This window comes from Lissotriton helveticus, chromosome 1_1 (assembly GCF_964261635.1).
Source record: "Lissotriton helveticus chromosome 1_1, aLisHel1.1, whole genome shotgun sequence".
NCBI classification, from domain to species: domain Eukaryota; kingdom Metazoa; phylum Chordata; class Amphibia; order Caudata; family Salamandridae; genus Lissotriton; species Lissotriton helveticus.
Window position 1 is genome coordinate 1656836443 of NC_136057.1, and position 18988 is coordinate 1656855430.

The following is an 18988-nucleotide window of genomic DNA, read 5'->3' on the forward strand; positions in this document are numbered from 1 at the left end:
AGGGGCCTGAATAGGAGACAGTTTGAACAGCAACTTATTTAACCCTACTATTCTGTTTGTAAAAGGGATTGGCAGATGTAAAGTATGTGTCACCCTGTGTAGGCTTCTTTCAGAGGAAAGCTATTTGAATTGAGATTAAGAGATGGATAATTTCTAATGCACTATTAAGCATACCCAATGGTTGGTTAAGGCAGCTTCTCCTCCTCTTTCTAATCATTTGAACATAATACATAATTGAAGAGACATAAATATATCAATGATATGGAGAAGAAATATACTTCTCGCCTTAAAATCGGTGCTATATACAGGCATCTTTCATGATCCATATATTCTTTCTGTGCCCTTCTAAAATTTCCATATAATAAGCCTAAATTGACCTATTTACACTCCAGTGAGTTACAGTAAGGAATTGGTCACAATGACTTCTTAGGACCCCTTCCTGTCTGGTTTAGCCCGAGTGTAGCATTTATCCATAATTGAATTATTGCGTGCAATCCTTACTTTGTAATAATGAAGATAGTAGTAATAATAATAATAATAATAATAATAATGATAAGCTTCCTGACTTCTTGCTGGTCCCTCTCGGTTTTATGCAGTGCTTCCTTTAATTTAGAGAGGGCTCTGCGGCATTCCGAATTAAACCACCCGTTAGCTTGAGAACCAGTCTGCCTTAGTTTACGGAGCAGCTCCTTACTGATTACTTTGGTAATATTAGTGAAATTAATTAGAATGTCATCAGCAGAGGAGTCTTGGTTTAGACATGTTTCCAACATGGGAAGTGATTTATGAACGACATTTGATGTAATGGCATCTGGGTCAACTCTTGCCCACTTTACAGAGTAACCATTGATTTTATCTATAGACAGGGCTTTTTGAGTTAACAATCCTGGGTTACCTGTCGGGTTCCACCCTGTAGGAACTGAAATGGTAACGCTATTGTTAAAATGATCACTACTAATGTCGTTACCCGTATTAAATGTAATCAATTTCTCCTTCATGGGTAGGGATATCAAAATAAAGTCAATTGTAGTGTTACAACCCCTACCATGAAAGGTGGGGGAAAAATCCATTGGGGGTTCAACAAGTTCATTCGCAAACCCCAGTCCTAGGGCAAATAGTTTTTCAGTTAAAATACTCCCAACACTGGAGTGTGCAAAATGCGTTATGGGAGCTCCCTCCTCAGGAAGCTGAGACGGAATTATAACCTGGCAAAAAAAGAATGCAGAAAGGATAGGAAAAAAGATCTATGGGAAAAACTCCATGATAGCTGTAACAGAAAGGAGGGTAAAATGTTCTGGAGAGTGGTTAACTCGCCCTTTTTAAAGGAAGGGAATAATGGATCGAGCTTAGAGGTAGCAATTAATGCAGATGGATGGGTATCACATTTTTCAAAAATATTCTCAGTAACTGCGGGTGATCCAATTCCAACTATAAATACTTCCCCATATCCAATTGAGTTATCTTTTAGCTTAGAGGAAGTAATTGAGGCCTTGTCTTCTTCGAAATCCGGTAAAGCTCCGGGGCCTGATGGTGTACCGTTAGATATTTACATCCACACCCAGGAACTCTGGGCTCCGGTATTAACCAGGGTACTCGAAGCAGCCCTAAAAGGGGGTCTCGCAAAATCATGGTCAACCTCTATTCTGCTCCCCATTTTTAAGAAGGGCGATTGTAATAACCCCGCCTGCTACAAGCCCATTTCCCTCCTGGACTCCTTTGGTAAAGTCGCGGGTCGGTTGATTCTAGACAGACTTCGGATCTTGTCAGAAGATAATCACATTCTGACCGACCTGCAATATGGTTTCCGGGAGGGACTGGGCACAGTGGAGCAGGCTTTGAATCTCTCTCTCTTAATGGGGAAGTATGTACAGGCAAAGAAAGGCAATCTTCACCTGGTCGATGTGGATTTGACCGCAGCTTTTGATTGTGTTTCACACTCTAGGCTGTGGTCAATCCTAATAGAATTGGGTGTCGATCAGCCTATAATATGCTTTTTACGTGAGCTGTATCAGGGAGTAACGGCCAGGGTCAGGTTTGGAGTGAATGGGGAGCTTAGTCATCATTTCCCTGTTACAAAGGGGGTTAGACAGGGATGTGTACTGGCTCCCTTCTTATTTAATCTCTATACAAACGGGCTTGAGACGGCCATGTTAGAAGGGAGCCAGGACTTACCTGCTATTGTTCGCCGCCCTATTCCCGCGTTACTCTATGCGGATGACGCGGTGATTATGGCGCGTACCCCAGTTCAACTCCAAAAACAGTTAAATTCCTACTGTAATTTTGTTGGCCTCATTGGACCTCAAGGTTAACATTAAAAAAACTTTTGTTATGCACTTTGGGAAAAAGACATCCAAAAATAAACCGATATCTATTCAAGAATCTAGGTTGGAGTGCACTAAAACATACCCCTACTTAGGTATATTATTCGATAGTGCTTCATCTTGGAAACCTGCAATTGCTAGCAGACATCTTCTATTTTTAAGAGCTACTTCTGCCCTAATTACGTTTGCACGAAAACTAGGGAAGCCCCCCCCAAAAGAACTCCTTCAAATATACTATGCAAAGTGCCATAGCGTAGCTGTTTACGGCGCCGGCGTATGGGGCTATGTACCAGTTGATATGTTGCAGAGGGTGGAGAATACTCTGATTTGTTATTTGTTGGCCGTCTCACAGCGTTCTCCAACGTACGGTTGCCACGTTGAACTCGGCATGGACTACATAGCGGATTACATAAAACTTCAGCCTATTTTATTGTGGCACCGCATCTGGACAACAGAACAATGTTCCTTAACTCGTGCCTTAATCTTAGACTGTTTGGGCTTATATAATTGGTCAAACATACCGTGGCTGTCTTTTGTACATGATACCTTCAGGGACTTGAACCTTTCGACATATTTTAATGAGCCATTGCTTTTAATTGGAATCCCAAGAAAGTCTCTGAAATTAACGTGTTTATTACACTTAAGAGAGCTACGTTTAGCCCAAGAATCTAACAAAGCTTCGAATCGACACTTGCTAAGCATTCAATGTAACCAGGGTATCCAACCGTATCTAATGTATAGCTTGACCAACTATGAAAAATATATGCTGACACGGTTTAGATTTAATACTTTCTTCCGCCTGATTACATTTCCGAAGAGACAAGATTGGTCTTCCTCTCTCACTCGGTGTCCATGCGATGGTATCTCGGAACAATCTAATATTCATGTAGTACTGTTCTGAAAGTTCTATGACTTACCACGTAAACGCTGGTTACTGCCAATTCTCTTGACCCAAGGCTTAAGGAGATGCCGACCTGCGTTCCTGGCTTTACAACATCTAGAAACTGTAACAACTGCAAAAAGTATTGCCATGTTTCTTAAAAGTTGTTTTAAAATACGTTGTTCTTACGACCAACCATAGTCCCAAAGTCGTATTATAATCTTTCTCCTTGGAGTTTTAAACTATATATTTTTGCCTCTGGTACAGAAAATTTACGATTAACCGACGGTACCCAATTCCTTATAATCTTATTATTTTTTCTGTAGATATAATAGTCTTTATCCGGCAATTGTGACGAAATTGTTTAATATCAATTTTAGCCTGTTTTATGTTATGAACGATGAAACTGTATAACATGTTGATTGCTTTTATGATTTTATTTAGTTCTAAAATCGAATAAAGCTTTATACTACTACTACTAATAATGATAATGATAACAAGAATAATGATAATAGTGAAGCATAAGGTCCAAAGTTTTTCTTAGGAACCTTTTGCTGGTGCTACAAAATGGCAGGACTGCTGAATACAATTGCCATCTATCCTTTTTGTTTTTGTTTTTATTGAGTTTTCAAACATACACATACATAATAATCCAGAGCACATGGGCAGATAAGAAAGCAATCTCACATATAGTGCAACTCTATGTTATAGACTATTTTCTGCGTGCCATGCCTAGCCCAAATCAGGTTAACAGCATTTTCTGTACATGATCACAATAATAGCAGGGTCTGGTCTTAGGCGGGTCTATGAATTTAGCAGGCATTTCGCCCCAGGTCATTAAGTCTTCTGCAGCTTTCTCGTTTCCGTACGAGTGAGCTTCCTATGTTGCTCGTCTGCTAGTGCCCACTCTAACAAGTGAACTTTCCAGGCTTTTACTTCTGGGGCCCTAGTTGCCATCAAGTTAATTGCAGGCCGCCTCCTTGCTAACACCATAATGAGCGTCATCATTCCTGTATTGATTTTAAAGCGCTATCGTTTTGGCACCACATCAAACAAGCACATTTTGATAGAAGCCACTTGTGACGCCTCTCCCATCACCTCCTCCCAAAATTCCTCTAAAATCATGTCTTGTGTAAAAAATCAGTAGATGGATGATTGCACCTGCAACATACAGCGGGGCTGGTGGGGTAGATCTTGATCAATTTGTTTGACTTCATGTAGGTTCTATTTAAGAAGTGAGGACATCTGCCTGACCTGAGCATATAATGCCCTCAACCATTCTGATGCAGTCAATTCATCCAGGCAGTCGGCACTCCACCGGTATTTAGCTTGGTCCAACTTGTCACCCTGGTCCATCACTAAGGCCAGTGTAGGTGGCGCATTATTAATCATCTACTCTCAGTCGGTCCCAGTGTCTGCACTACAACTGCATGTTCTGCAGGTTTATCTGTGAGCTTAACAATGATGCCCCGGGCACTTTGCACTATTCTAGCATAGTGTGAGAACTGTCCAGGTCCCACTCAGCTGCTGCTGAGCATGTGCGAGCGAGAGGAATCTAGTAGGATACAAGTGCCCTGCCTTTTGACAGCCCCCCTTGTGCCATCTAGCATGGTTCATTTCTTTCAGCAGGTTGTGCAACGGTTTTAATGACTACAGGGGCGTAACCTCATGAAAGGGGCTCTGCAATTCCATGCAAGACGTCAGCCATCAAACAAAGGAGGTACAAGAAATCCTTGGGCATTCCCTTCCCCCTCGTGAATGCTTCAAGAAGGGTGTACGGGTCATGCCTAAGGGTGGGCGTAGTTGGCGGAGTACTACTACGCTGAATAATTCCGCATGGACTCCCAATTAATAAAACAGAGACCTCATATACTTTTGATAAACTAACAAGTATCTCCGTCATTTCACAAAAGTGAAAATGAAAATTTAGCAAGCAGTGAGAGATGTGATGATTTTGGGATCCTCCCTAACCTAGGGAGAGAACCAAGCAGATGCCTTGTCTTGCTCACACTAGAGCATCTCATTCCACATACTGAGAACAGTTTATACTTGGTCAGATTTTATGAGTTCCTCCAGAAGGAGGGGTGTCGACCGCACTGGGTCTCGAAAGTACACCAGGGCGTCAACTGCGTAAATTGACAGCACATGAGATGTGTCTGCTATTTTAATACCTCAGAGCCCAAGACCAGATCTCATCTTACAGGCCAGCAGTTCTATTGTAAGCGTGAAAAACCCCTGAGAACACCATGAGTCTGAGATGATTCCACTTATGCCACTGGGTCAGCATACAATAGTTGCACCCACTTAACAAAACTGGGCCAAAGCCCATTGCTCTCCGGACTGCCCACATGTATCACCAGCTGATGGGGTTGAATGCTCACTCTAGGTCCAAAGCCACCAGCACGCCATTCTCCTCAGAGGTCTCAAGGTCATGGAAGACATTGTTTAATCAACGGATATTGTGCATAGTGCTCCTCCCAGGGGTGAAACCCTTCTGGTCTGGGTGCACCACTGCATCTACCATTCCTAATAATCTGGAGGCCAGAAGCTTACACAATAGTTTAATGTCAGCATTCAACGTCGACAGTGGTCTATAGGAGGCCAGATCTGTCAGATCTATGCTGCTCTTAGGGACAATGACCATCGCCACCCCCCTCGAGGACAGTGAAAGAACTGTTTGTTCCTGTGCCTCTAAAAAACTTCCAATACCGAAGAAAGTAAAACTTGATATAATTCGATCTGAACACCATCAGTTCCCAGCATCTTTCCCCGAGACATCTCAGCTAGTACTTCCTTAAGCTCCTCCAGTTTATGCGGTTGCTTTAGGTATTTGCGTTGCTCAGAAGTAATTTGTAGCAACTTTACCTCCAACAAATAGCGTACTAGAGGATTTTCCGGGTCAGTGTGTGTCTGGATAAATCCCAGCTGCAGATATTCTGAGCAGGCCTCATTGATCTGGTCCCGAGCCACAATGTTGGGTCCCCGTCTTTGTGCAGTGTCAGTATGCATATATGCTGCTTGCTCATTTAACAGCCATGCCGGCATTTTACAAGATGTGTGCCCTTCATGGAAATGGCAATGTTTGTACTGTGTGCAAGTGAATATCTCTTGTCTGGCCCAGGCTTCCCCTATCTGCCTTTTCACTGCAGTATATGTTAGAGAATCATCCAATTGTGCGTCAGTGTGCTTGTCCAGGTGTGCCTGTCTGTTTTCTCGACCAGCTAGCGTTTGCTCCAATTCCCTGCATATCACAAATGCCTGCTCCATGTGTTTCCCCCTTAATACCACTTTGAACCCTCCTCTCATCACCTTTTGTGTATTTGACGTACCACCCTAAGGGAATGCCCAGACATGTGCCCATTGCTCACTTTGCCACTGGAACCAAGTTACACCTGACTGAAGAGCCCCATTCAGGGAGAAGCCGGTTTGGGTAGCTTGTGTTGTAGTTCAGAGAAGACATGGGTTGGCAGTTCGAGCTGGACTGTTCCTATTGGAGCAGGGTCAAGCCTTATTTGCATATGGCAGGATATAATCTGAGGTGGCATGATGGGCTAAAGGATGATGGGTTGGTATGCTACCCAAGCTTTTGCCAGTGGTTAGAATTATTGCAAGCTTACTCTCATCATTCTTTGTGTGTTTGACCTTATAGGGTTTGCACTCCATGGTCCTGCTATCCATGGAGCCGTGGTTGTTCTGAAAGAATGACACAGTATACTCTCATATGTGTCCTAGAAATGCGGTGTCCATCAGCGTCTCTGCCTGTAGTCTCCACAGGGGTGTCTCATGCCTGTGCCACCTGGGCATTATTGTTACAGGTAGCGGGGAGGGATCAGATAAATATCAGTTAAGATGAGCAGAATGTCTGTAGATGTTAATATCATCTTTGGAACCTAACACAGTCTAGTCTGCTATAGTCCTTGTGTACTTGGTTATAGTAGGCGTAGGTTTTATCCAACGGATGTTGGTGTCGCCAGATCTCCAATAGACTGAAGTCATCCATCACTCCCTTTAACATTGTCTCCATATTTGGTTTACGGTCTAGGAGGGTATAAACCAAGCTGCCAGTTCAGGACACAGTCATCTGTCCAACTGAGTCTCATCACAATATAGCGAACAATTACTCTTATTATATCAGGAAAAAGTTTCAGTCACCCATGTTTGTGGCATACATATTCACAAGGCAGGTATCAAACCAATCAAGTACCCTGATCACAATAACAAATATGCCCACTGTCTGTTCTGCAAAGGAGACTCCAGCAGCAATCCATGTCACCACACCTCACACCTGATTGGAGTATGAAGCCTCATACATACGCCCCCACCAACGTTATCCCCATTTTGTGACCTTGAGCAGATGAGTTTCTTGCAGCATTGGTAATTGTACCTTATAATTTTGGAGGTAGGAATAAACTGCATACCTCTTAAGGCAGATGTAAAACTGTCAAATATTCCAGGTTAATGTTCTATTCATGGATTATGGCATCACTCAGAAGGCTAGTTGTGCTCGTCCAGGGGTTATCTAACCACTCACTTGGTTCCAAACTCAACAGTTGGTTAACCCCAACAGAAACCATAAACCTCCCCTACCCAAGGGCAGATACTAGACTCGCCCCAATTGTCTGCCCGCCTAGATGGAACACCCTCTCTCCCAAACTCGAGAACGAATGCATGTAAACCATGACCTCTTTTTCAACACTAAACCCCCCCATAGCTGAGAAAAACTCGAGAAAGATAGAAAAAGATATAGAACTTGCAGGTAGTAATCACCAAGCCCCTCCTCCCCCTTTCAGGGTTTCCCAAACCAAAACAAAGTTGCCAGCACAGGAACCCTGATAGGAATGGTGGGGTTGTCACACCAGCACCCTTTAGTCGGGGGAATGCAGTCTGATTTACAGTGTGCTCCTCAGTCCCCAGTTGTTCTGGTAGACAGAACCAACCATACAGTCTATCACTCTCCACCTCTCAGGCTCTTGGCCTCTCAAACATTGTATTCAACACAGTCCCAGCCCATGCCCTAGGCCATAGGGCAACCATGCCAATATTATGCATCTGAGTCAGGTAGATCTATCTGGGTACTAGCCCCCTCAGCAGCTCCACTAGTAACCCCAACCCCCCCCCCCCCCTCCCCCCCCACCCCCCCCCCCCCCAGTGTGGACTCCGGGCAGTCAGTAGGAGTCCCAGAACCATCCAAGGATGAGTTATCCGCTCTATCCATGATGCCATCCTCCTAGATTGTTATTGAAGCAGCTCACTGGAAGGTGGCCCACTGGCCCCTTTTAATGCCTTTGGGGGACCTCCTTTCAATCTGCTCCTCGCACCTTGGAGCGAGGGACCCCCTACCTCCTGGGCCCTGTTTTATTCCACATTTCTATCACTTCCACATAGGATGTTTGCTGCGTCTGCACTCTTCTAGTATAATCTGGAAAAAAGGCTATGTTGAGGTTTACAGAACAGGGCCCCATTGGCAGCCTGACAGCTGCTCGAACACATTGTCTGCCCTTGTGGTTTAATATTGTGGTTTCAAGGGACCTTGGAGGATCCCCCAGTGGGGCCTAAGCCCCCAAAGCCCCAGCCTAAGCACTGTCTCCACCATGAACATTGCAGATAGCTCTTCAGGCTGCAGCTCTTCCTGAATCCATTACTCTAAGAAGGATTCCACACTGTTACTCACCGCCTGTTCAGGAAGTCCCACTAAGCACAGATTGCTGCAGCAGGAGCGATTTTTCTGTGTCTTCTGCACTGTCTTCTGGGACCTTCGCACCCATGATCAATTTTCCCACTTTGGCCTTTAGGACTTTGACTTCATCTTGTAGATCTGATAGTGCACCTTCCATCACCTGGACCCCTTCCTCCTATTGACGTAGATCAGTGCATGGCAAATGCACGTCTATAGAAACAGTCTCTATTCTTCCTTCGAGTACTGCTTGTGACCCTTGTATTCCTGCTAGGAGTTCAGTCTGAGAGTGCTCCTCCTTATGTGACTCCATCTTGTGCCCCTTCTGAGTTTCTGTCTTATGGCTCTCAGCGGCAAAGGCTGCACAGTAGTGTATTGTTATGGTGTTATTTGGCTGTGGCCTAGATGTACTGTCTTTTCCCATGTTAACACAATGCTTCCCAACATTCTATGCTGGGTTGCCACCCGGTGCCAGGCCTGTACCTTGCCCCATTAGCTCCAGGACATGCGTGTCTCTGCTGCAGAGGGAGGCCTCACCAGTATCCGCATGACGAGATCTACAGGGCTGCCATCAACAGGCACCACCAGGTCCAATCACACATCGTGGGACCCAGTGGTGGTGCCAGTTATCCACACTCACCATCAACTCTACTCTTGCAGCTGTATATCGTCCTCAGGGCCAGTGAAGGGCCCAATCCACATAGGCTCCACCACCCTCCGCAGGCATTCCCAACTGCCACAGCTGCCCAACTCCTTATCTGGACAGCCTTGGCATGCAAGACAAAGCTCTTTCTGTCCTGCAGCATGGATCTGCTGCTAGGCCCCTGTGAAGACAGCCTCCGTGCCCCAGGTACACAACGCCAACCCAGATCGCTTCTTCGGTGTCACAAGTACTAGAGGTTGTGCACCAAGCAGTGGGCCCATGCTTCTCTCAGCTCCTTGGCAGGGTCAACCAGGGTTCACCGAAATCTCAGCACCCACATAACCATTACTCACCCGCACAGGTCATCCTGTCACCAACCAGGTACCAGCCCTCAGCCCCATCCCTGTATCTCCAAGATGGCCACTAACCCCGTGCCTCAGCAGGCCTCACAGCCATCTACTCACCTAGAGCTCACCAGCGCCAACCTGGCTCACAAGAAATAAGGCACTCAGTAGTGCAGAAATCTAGGCTGCGTTTTCAACTGGATCACCACCAGTTTTGGTCCAGGATTCAAGTAGGATATTTCTGGGGCAGCGGAGCTCTAAGATTTTATCTCCGGTCGGCCATCTTGCTAGGTCACGCCACAAGACTGTCTATTCTTAATTCCACCTCAACTCTCTTTGTTCCTCCAACCTACATTGCTTGTCACTTTATCTCACCTGTGGAGGGTCTGTTCCATTGTCATTTTTTATGTTTGTCACTGATTTCTTATCTTTTGCTTCCTTCTTTTCCTGCCTTCTTGCTTGCTCTGGGTGCACGTCTGATGAGAAATAAGCCCTGGTCCCCAGGAATGAGTGCCAGTGACTGCCACCTGCAATCAGCTACACAAGTTAAGCAGGGTGTTTTGTCAACCAGTTGAGTCTGACTTCTTACAGTCTGCAAGCACTTCTGTATGCTTGTCTAGCAAGGCAGGTTGTAATTGAGTTATCAGTCAGCAGTTTGAGAGTGATCAACTCATATAAGTGGGGAAGAATACAATTCTTATATACGATCAGTTGCTTCCCTAGCAATCATATTGGAACAATGTCTTTTGTCTACATCCCAGCAGTTCTTTTTGTACTGTGCTAGTATGGTGCAACCTAGTACCTCAGGACCTTCTGAGGTTCTCTCTCTCATTATTGTTCCCTTCACTTTCTTCTGCCCGTGGCCAGAGGTACTTGTCAAGGATTAGGTGGTGACCCTTTACCTTGCCTGGAAAATATCTCACCTGCTCATCTATCAGACAGCCCACACCTACCGACTCACGCATTAATCTCTTTTCACTGAAGTTCCCTTCGGCATCTTATGCTTATGCAAAATACAGGCAGAGCTAGAAAAAATGTGCAATCTTCTGGTGTGAGCCTGCGATTATGCAGTCTATTGTGAGGTATTCCTATTTTTACTTGATCGGTCCCACAGTATATTCGGGTGTTTTTCTCCAAACCCACCCCACCCACCGTCACTCTGGGCTCCAGCCATAAGTACACCGTGCCTCTCGGTGAAGTGTTATGCTTCTCTATTAAAAGTATTTGAGTACAGTTGCTTGGAAAACCTGTACCATTGAAGGTGTACTAAATTCTGACGTAAATGCTGAATGGACTATATTGCAAGACTTGTGGGTCCTAACACCTTTCAGAACCCACGGCTGTTGTAATAGAGCCAGATACCACGATGTAAGCATTACAGTATAGTTGGTACCATACTCCATCACATTTCAAAGTAAAGAATTCAGGACACAAAAAACGAATTCTTGGAAATACAATTTCTGGCACAACTCTGTCCATAGAGTCTGGAAAACAATTCCTTCAGTTCGTTGTTTGATGTAAGGGAATCATACAGAATGGAACAGTGGGATTGCATGCATCCGAGAACGATATTGTACCTTGGAGCACAAAATGTACCAAGTCAAAAAGTGGAATAAAACCTCTTTCAAGGACAAATCATGTTGGGGCATAGAAAGTAACACAAACCGGTTTATTGAAACGTCGTTGTCTTTAATCAGTGTACACAATATTTGTCATTTTTAAAGGAAAGGAAATGTAGAAAACATATTTATAAGAAATATATTGTTACATTCATGTTCCTCCTTTCAACTTTTGTTCTTAGAAACATCCCTAGATGGGTCATAATGTTTCAATAGAGTTGACAAGTGCAGTTGTGGGGGGGTGAGGGATTTAGATAACTGGAGATCCTATATATGCTTTTCTCTGTATATTTACCCATATTTTTTCTCTCCAGTTTATTCCAATGCCTGTGCTTTATGGTGTGTTTCTCTACATGGGAGTGTCTTCGCTGAAGGGCATACAGGTATGTCACGGTTTTTACCTCATTTGTGCGCGTGTGTGTCTGTCTTGACATGTACAACTCAGACTTTGGGGCCTGGGCTACTTCTCATATGTTTGATAAACATTGAGTGAGCAGAGGAGCAGCATCGTTCTGTAACCATAACGCTATGAGTACCATTCCAGGTGGTAGTGAGTTATTTTTAAGCAAGTGTTTTGTAAATGTTAGTGTTGAAAGACGTTCCTCAGTCTGCTGAACATCTTACCCAGTTTGAAAGTGAGCGTGGAGTTAGGATACTAAACCACTCCTCATTTCGGTAAAAGGACAGTTTTGGTACATGTGCACATTAGAACGTGAACGTGGTTATATGTGTAGTATGGTATTGGAAAAAGCCCTCTTGCTTTTATCACATTGATTTCAACATCTATCCAAAGCCTCCTCTTCTTGAGTGTTTACACAGTAAGTTAGGGTGGGTGGGAAATGTACGAGTCACACCTTCGAGCAGTTCTTTTTTGCAAATTTAAAATAAAAATGATAGTGGTTCTGTTTTAAAAAAAAGCCAAGATATTGTCAAAAAATATTGTAGTGAGATGTAAAACTATGTAGTTATAGGTTTACTTATTGTTTTCCAGTGTGTGTGGCTGTTCTCACTGTCCCAATCTGTTTCTCTGCTATTTAGTGTTTGACCTTTGTTAATGCTAGCTGCCAAATCTGTTCATCTCCAATAGAGCAGATTTCTTTGGCTTTGGCTAAATAAACTAGGAGTGTACAACATTTCTGTAATTTTTTTCCTCCCGTAATTTCGGAAAAATGGAAATCTCGCATTCAGCGCTATATTTTAGCACAGAATGATTACTTGCAGCCATTTTTGATGCGGGATGTATTTCTTCCTAAAAAAAATAGCTCAAAAGCACAATTGGTGTGGAAAACAGCAAGTCGTATTCTGTTTCACATGCGTTTTTCTGGTGATAAATTTGTACCCCAAACCCTTGAAATTACGACACTGCCAAAACGGCGTAATTTTGGGAATCTTACATAACCATTATATCGCAAAATGGCAGGAATTACACAATATTAAGGCGGTTTAACAAAAAATTCACACTGGCCTGATAGGGCCAATAATAAGATTCCAGAATTTGGTGAAATTGATACCCGCGGTCCTCGGAAACTTTCAGGCAATAGAAAATTATATGTGTGGCTTCTACTGTGTAGCAGTTTAGAACAGGTTCTGTTCACTGTGGCTAAGTGGATTAACACTGTATTTATATTTTTCTTGCTGCATCATGATTTCATCTTTGAAACAAGTGAATAAAAGGGTGAAATTGTTCTCAAAACTTAGTGGTTCTCATTGCATTATTTTGCAATCTGCATAACTGTCTGTATGTTTTCTCTTTTCAGTTTTTTGACCGACTCATGCTTTTCGGGATGCCTCCAAAGCACCAGCCCGATTTCATCTACCTGCGTCACGTTCCCCTCCGGAAAGTCCACCTCTTCACTCTGATCCAACTTACATGTCTGGTGTCGCTGTGGGTCATCAAGGCTTCACCCGCTGCCATTGTCTTCCCAATGATGGTGAGAAAAATAAAAAAAACACAAAAAAAACTAAAAAAAAAACCCAAGTGGTGATATGTTGTTGTTGTATGACTTTATTCGATATAAAAATATCATAAAAGTATAAACAGACCATGTCCATCAAATAAGAAAATCCAGTGATAAAAAGGAACGGTGTCTCAATGTCATACAATAGCTCGATAAAACACAATCGTAATGATAAAAACAAGTTATTCAAAATGTAAAAATAGCATCAAATCTATACAGATTAAAAACAATTCATATAACATAGAATCCATATATCAAGGGGAGACCTTACTATTGATCCTGGTTTTTAACGGCATTAGCCTTCAATAGCTTACTTCTGGTTAACCAGGCGCAGCCCAGAAATTTAGCTATCCCACAGATTGTACTAGGGGAGGATGTATCGGATTTTAAAATGCGCAACACCTCCCTATAGTTCCATGCTCCCAGGTTGGTACATACAGGTTTGAGCCATTTTCTTCTCTGGAGTTTGTACACCGGACAGGCAAAAAGAAAGTGTGGAATAGATTCTGTGGGAGAAGCACAGCCGGGGCACTTACTACCTTTCACATCACAAGTATTCCACCCTACCGTAAAGTCATTGAGTGGGAGTGTTCCATGCCTCAACTTCAGGTACAGAACTAATGGGGTCGATGGAGGAAGTGAGACCAGATCCCTAAAGAACTTGTTTTCTGATCTCACTAGGTCCACGGTGTTCTCGAATCCCCAAAGTTCCGCCCCGTAAAGGGATGAAGGCAGGGCTTTTCCCTCATACACCTTGATGGCAGGGGCTACTGGCCTGCTATGTGAAAGTTGCTGGTGTCTTGCAATTGCCCCCGAGGCTCTTTTGTGGTTAAGCAGAATTTTTGACAGGTGGGAACTCCACCTCATCGAGTTGTTGACCCGTACACCCAGATAGTCGAAAGCATTGACTAATTCTAATGGGGAGTCATTCAACTTGATGGTGTTCCTGAATCGTTTAGATGGAGGCAGTGCCATGAGCTCGGTTTTAGATTTATTAATACATAGGCCCCTGGAATCACTAAATTGGCTAAACCGATCCAGTAGTTTTTGGAGTCCCATTGGACTTTTTGAAATCAGGAGGGTATCGTCCGCAAAGAGCAACGTGGGGGATTTCTCCCCTGCCAGGATTGGGGCGTCAGCTGGGTCCTCCCAGTGGTGATATGCAAATCCTTTATAGCCCCTTCTCGATAAGTGAAGGAGAGATCCATGAACACCAAAGAAACCCCAAATGACGGATTATGTGGTACAAATGTACAACGCTGTGAGCACAGCACAGGCTGAGTAATGTTCTGAAAGCAGCCAAGAGATTTATACATTGAATTTCAGGTTTGTCTTGTACCTATCTATGGCTCTTTAAGTAGCATGAATATTAAATCTGGTAGCAGCTATCTTTATAAGAATTCCAATATTCGAGGCAGCTTCCTTTTCAGCTAAGGTTGCCATCTGGTTGACATTTTACAAACATGGCTGGCTTGTTTAGGTCCAGGGTAGTAAGAAATTATAATAATGAACAAGAGTCATTATTTTTCATAAACGTAAAGCAATAGATTCAAGATTGAATCACTTCCAAATATGTACAAGCTGTATAAACCATTATTAACTAATTAATAATGCAAACAGACGTGGAAATTGAATATTAAAAACGAATACAGAGGATTTTCCTAAAATTCTTATTCTAGTACCAACAACCATCAACCATGATACAACGTGAACAAATAAAATAGCCGGTATTTTTCTCAGAAAAAAAGTGGCAACCGCAGTCTCAGTTTTCTAACTAATACTGAGCCAAAGTATCTATTTTTAAAAACTTTTAATTGTTTTTTAAACAAAACAGAAAATATAATTACGCAAGTATTCTTCGTGGTTCAGTGGTTAATAGACAAAGTATGGCAATATACTTTTAACATTATTCATTTCTAAGGGGGATTTTTGTAGTCTCATTTAAGAATAATTCAGTCCCTCTGTTATACTATCCTTTGCAAAGCACTTTTTAGGTGGCACTATATGAACAATTACATTACTCCAATTTACCATTTCGGCCTGGAGGAGACTGAAATAACTTCAAATACATTTATGAAAGGAAGCACTAATTTTCAATATGTATATTTGATCCTTCTCTATGAATAGACTTCGTTTCATAAATACTGTAATAACGAGAGGTGTGCAAACTAGTTTCCGTTCTACAGTCACTGTTGTTACAGTAACGCAGATGTGCTCTACCAGGCAGAGCCGGATACAGAACCAAAATCAGCCCTGGCAAAAAAGTATTCTAATTCACCATTATAATATAGCAGAGAAAAGCCTACACATGTAATCATTACAACGTCAACATGGCGCGGTGACATTACGCCAGCGTAACGATGAAGGGATTTAACCAAATGAAACTGCCTTGAGAAAACCCCAAGCTCCCTAGCCTAAGGGGGTGAAACAATTGTTGGCTGTTCCTGGATATGGATCCAACATTTTTATAATTAAAGTGGATTTATGAACATACTGGAAGGGTTCTGACTGATTTCTAAATGGGAAAATACTCCTACGCTGTGCTATATTATCATTTTATGGGAAAGTTAAGGGTCTATACCCCATTGGAGTGAATTACCGCCTCGAAAGAATGGCTTGTTTCTGGCAGGCAGAGGATATCTGACCCTTTTTATTGATCAGCTACTTATTAACCATTGCCTTATAAAGTGAACTCAGCGATGGAGACCGATCCTCTCTTTTCTTCCCTACAAGATAGAAGAAAATGTAGGGCTAATAAGTCAACTTTATAGCACACTTCTTAAAGTATTTTTAATGTAAGACCATGGCTTTTACCAGAAGTTCTGAGAAGAAACTAGTGCAATATCCAAACACCTCAGGTTGCACCACAACACACAGGAGCCCAATATTTTCATTGCAGCAATGTGTACATTTGAAAATATGTACTTCTGTTATAAAATACTTGGGTACCCTACAGGAAAATATATGTGCTCACCAGAAGAAGGTGGCTTATCTTCACCAACAAAACTGACGTGTAGAGATGATAAGCTGGGTTTATAAAGGCGAGACACAAACCCAGCACAGTTTGTTATGTCACTTAGCTCCCTAATTGAAACCCTATTTTGCCTGGTAGCATGGAAGGCCATACATTCCTGGCAACCAGGGATTACCATAAGGGCTTTAGAGTTGGGGCCGGGTACCTGGGGGCCATTTTGTTTTCTACTACAGTGTTATTGGAAGCAGTAGAAGCCAGAGCTAGGGCTGCTGAGGAAATGCATTTTTACTGGATGAGACCAAATGGAAGTGCAAGCAGTCCTACTCACTCAATATTCAGAATCTCCTCTCGTCCCTCATTTCCTGCCACAGCCCACACTGCTCCTGGCTGTTAGAAACAGAGGGAGAATAAAAGGCTCAGATGAGGAGGAACAGGAATTGAGCCATGTCCATGAGTTTTCAGTTTTTGATGAAGGGGCTGGGTGGAAACTGGCAGGCGGTATATACAGTGTCTACTGTGGGACAGTTTACTGATGTGTCTGTGAGTACCCTGCATGTTTTGGGCAGTATGTGTAACATGAGGAGCACTTCTGGTGTAATAGAGAACCCATGCCTTTCATTTCACTTTGTTTCAAAGAACGAGGTAACCCCATTAGTGAGACCAGGGGTGATTAAGTATTTTTGAAAAAACACAGGTCTGGGGGAGTCCACTAAAGTCCTCGTGTAGCCTAGGCTACTAAAGTTTTTAGGGACAGCGTTTAGTGAAACAAAACAATTTGACGATGTCCAGGCGGGACTTGTTATGCAATATATGCAGGAATATATTGCATAACAAGTCCCGCCTGGACTTCATCAAAACGTTTTGTTTGACTAAACGCTGTCCCTAAACATCTTTAGTAGCCTAGACTACACAAGGACCTTGGTGTCCTCCCCCAGACCTGTTTTTTCAAAATACTTTCATTTCACTTTGGGCACTAGCCCAACCACCTCACTCAGCACTGCGAGCGGACTGCTGTTGTGAGCAACACTAGCCTATTTGAAGAAGGATCATCACCCTGTGCATCCTGGCACATTGCACTCAACTCTGGTGCATTTGAGCATATATTTTGGCAGGCTGATAAGAGTGGGCTTTTATTAGCAGCACCTTGTGATCTTTCAGCAGAACTCTGACATATGGTTGCTAGGACTCTGGAATATTTAAGAAACACTGTGCATATTTGGACATGTCATTTGAAGGCAACTATTAACTAGCACATTGTATTAAACAGTGTTGTTTCTTCTGGTGTAGGTTTTTGGATTGTTATTCTACCCACTGGGGCACAGTTTATCAGAAAAGCTTAGCTGGGAATCAGTCCTGCAAAATGTTGTAATGCAAGCCCCCATCTTGCACTAACAAAGCATAACAAGTGAATCAAACTATCTGTAGGGATGTTTGGTGGTGGGGTCACTCCTGCAAGCAAATTTTGAAAAATGGTGGTAAATGCTTGATATACTTAAGGGTCTTCCGTCCAAAGCAGCAAATCTAAAACATATTGTAGAAGTCCACCAGGAAGTCTCCTGCCTTCCTTGTTTCCTAGGCAAACCCTCACCAGGTTAGAGGTTTCCAACACTTAATTTAACCACTTCGACGCTGATGACGAGCTGGGCTCGTCATGGCGTAGCCTCCTCGCACGCTGATGACGAGCCCAGCTTGTCACGTAAAGTGCGCTTTTCAAAATCTCAGCGTACGAGCGGAATTCCGCCCGCACGCATGCGGTTAACAGCTGGCCCATGTATAGGTTGGACAAGCATTTGACAAAGCTTCAACTATACCAAACGCTGTGAACCTTGTGTTTTGGTGGTCTGACTTCAACCCAAAAGCCCCAGCCCACATCTGTTTAATGCTCCTACAAATATGCGAGTCAGAGGAGCACAATACCGCTCCTTTAGTATGACAGCATTACCTGTATTCAGGTCACACTCCAGGTGCTACTGGGCATCTCGATCACATATTTGAGGATATAATGATGTATTCATTTTAAAATAAATAAAGGTGCCCGGGGTAGGCATATAATAGTCATCTCACTCCCCTACATACTGCACTCAGATAATTCTTATTTGTATTTGAATTAATGCAAGAATCATAAGGCCTTAAGTCAAGTGGGGAGTATTTAATCAGCCATTTATTTCATTTTTATTTTATTATTCATAGTGTTTTCCTTCTAAAAGTAAACATGCTATTATAAAGATAAGGTCATGGCTGGGTGAACTGTTGACTTTCAGAGATTGCAAGAAGTGCCAGGGCCACATGTTGGCCTGGAGAGATTGTCCCTTAAGAGTGGTGAGCAAGAGGAGGGGCTTATACAATTGGACCCTTTCACACGCTCTACTAATAAGTACATGAAATCTGTTCATGACCCAAAATTACATGTGCTGTAAACTGACTGCAGTTTGCTGGCTGCTTCATGTAAGACCTCAACAAACAAAATGTCAGATGTCACACGTTATGCCAGGGCCCTGGTAGCTTCTAGGGGTTTACTCACCATTTCACATATATGGTTTGCACTCTCACCACTTTAGCATTTGCTACAAGTCCT

At 43.1% G+C, this 18988-nt stretch overlaps 1 protein-coding gene across 1 annotated transcript in view; it reads left to right on the forward strand.

Annotated features, from left to right (window-relative positions):
- The window catches only part of SLC4A8 (solute carrier family 4 member 8), a 755839-nt gene that overhangs the window by 630667 nt on the left and 106184 nt on the right, over positions 1 to 18988 (forward strand). The window contains exons 20-21 of the mRNA XM_078688864.1: positions 11796 to 11864; positions 13239 to 13412. Coding sequence (XP_078544990.1) covers positions 11796 to 11864; positions 13239 to 13412 — 243 coding nt within the window. The remainder of the gene's footprint in view (positions 1 to 11795; positions 11865 to 13238; positions 13413 to 18988) is intronic.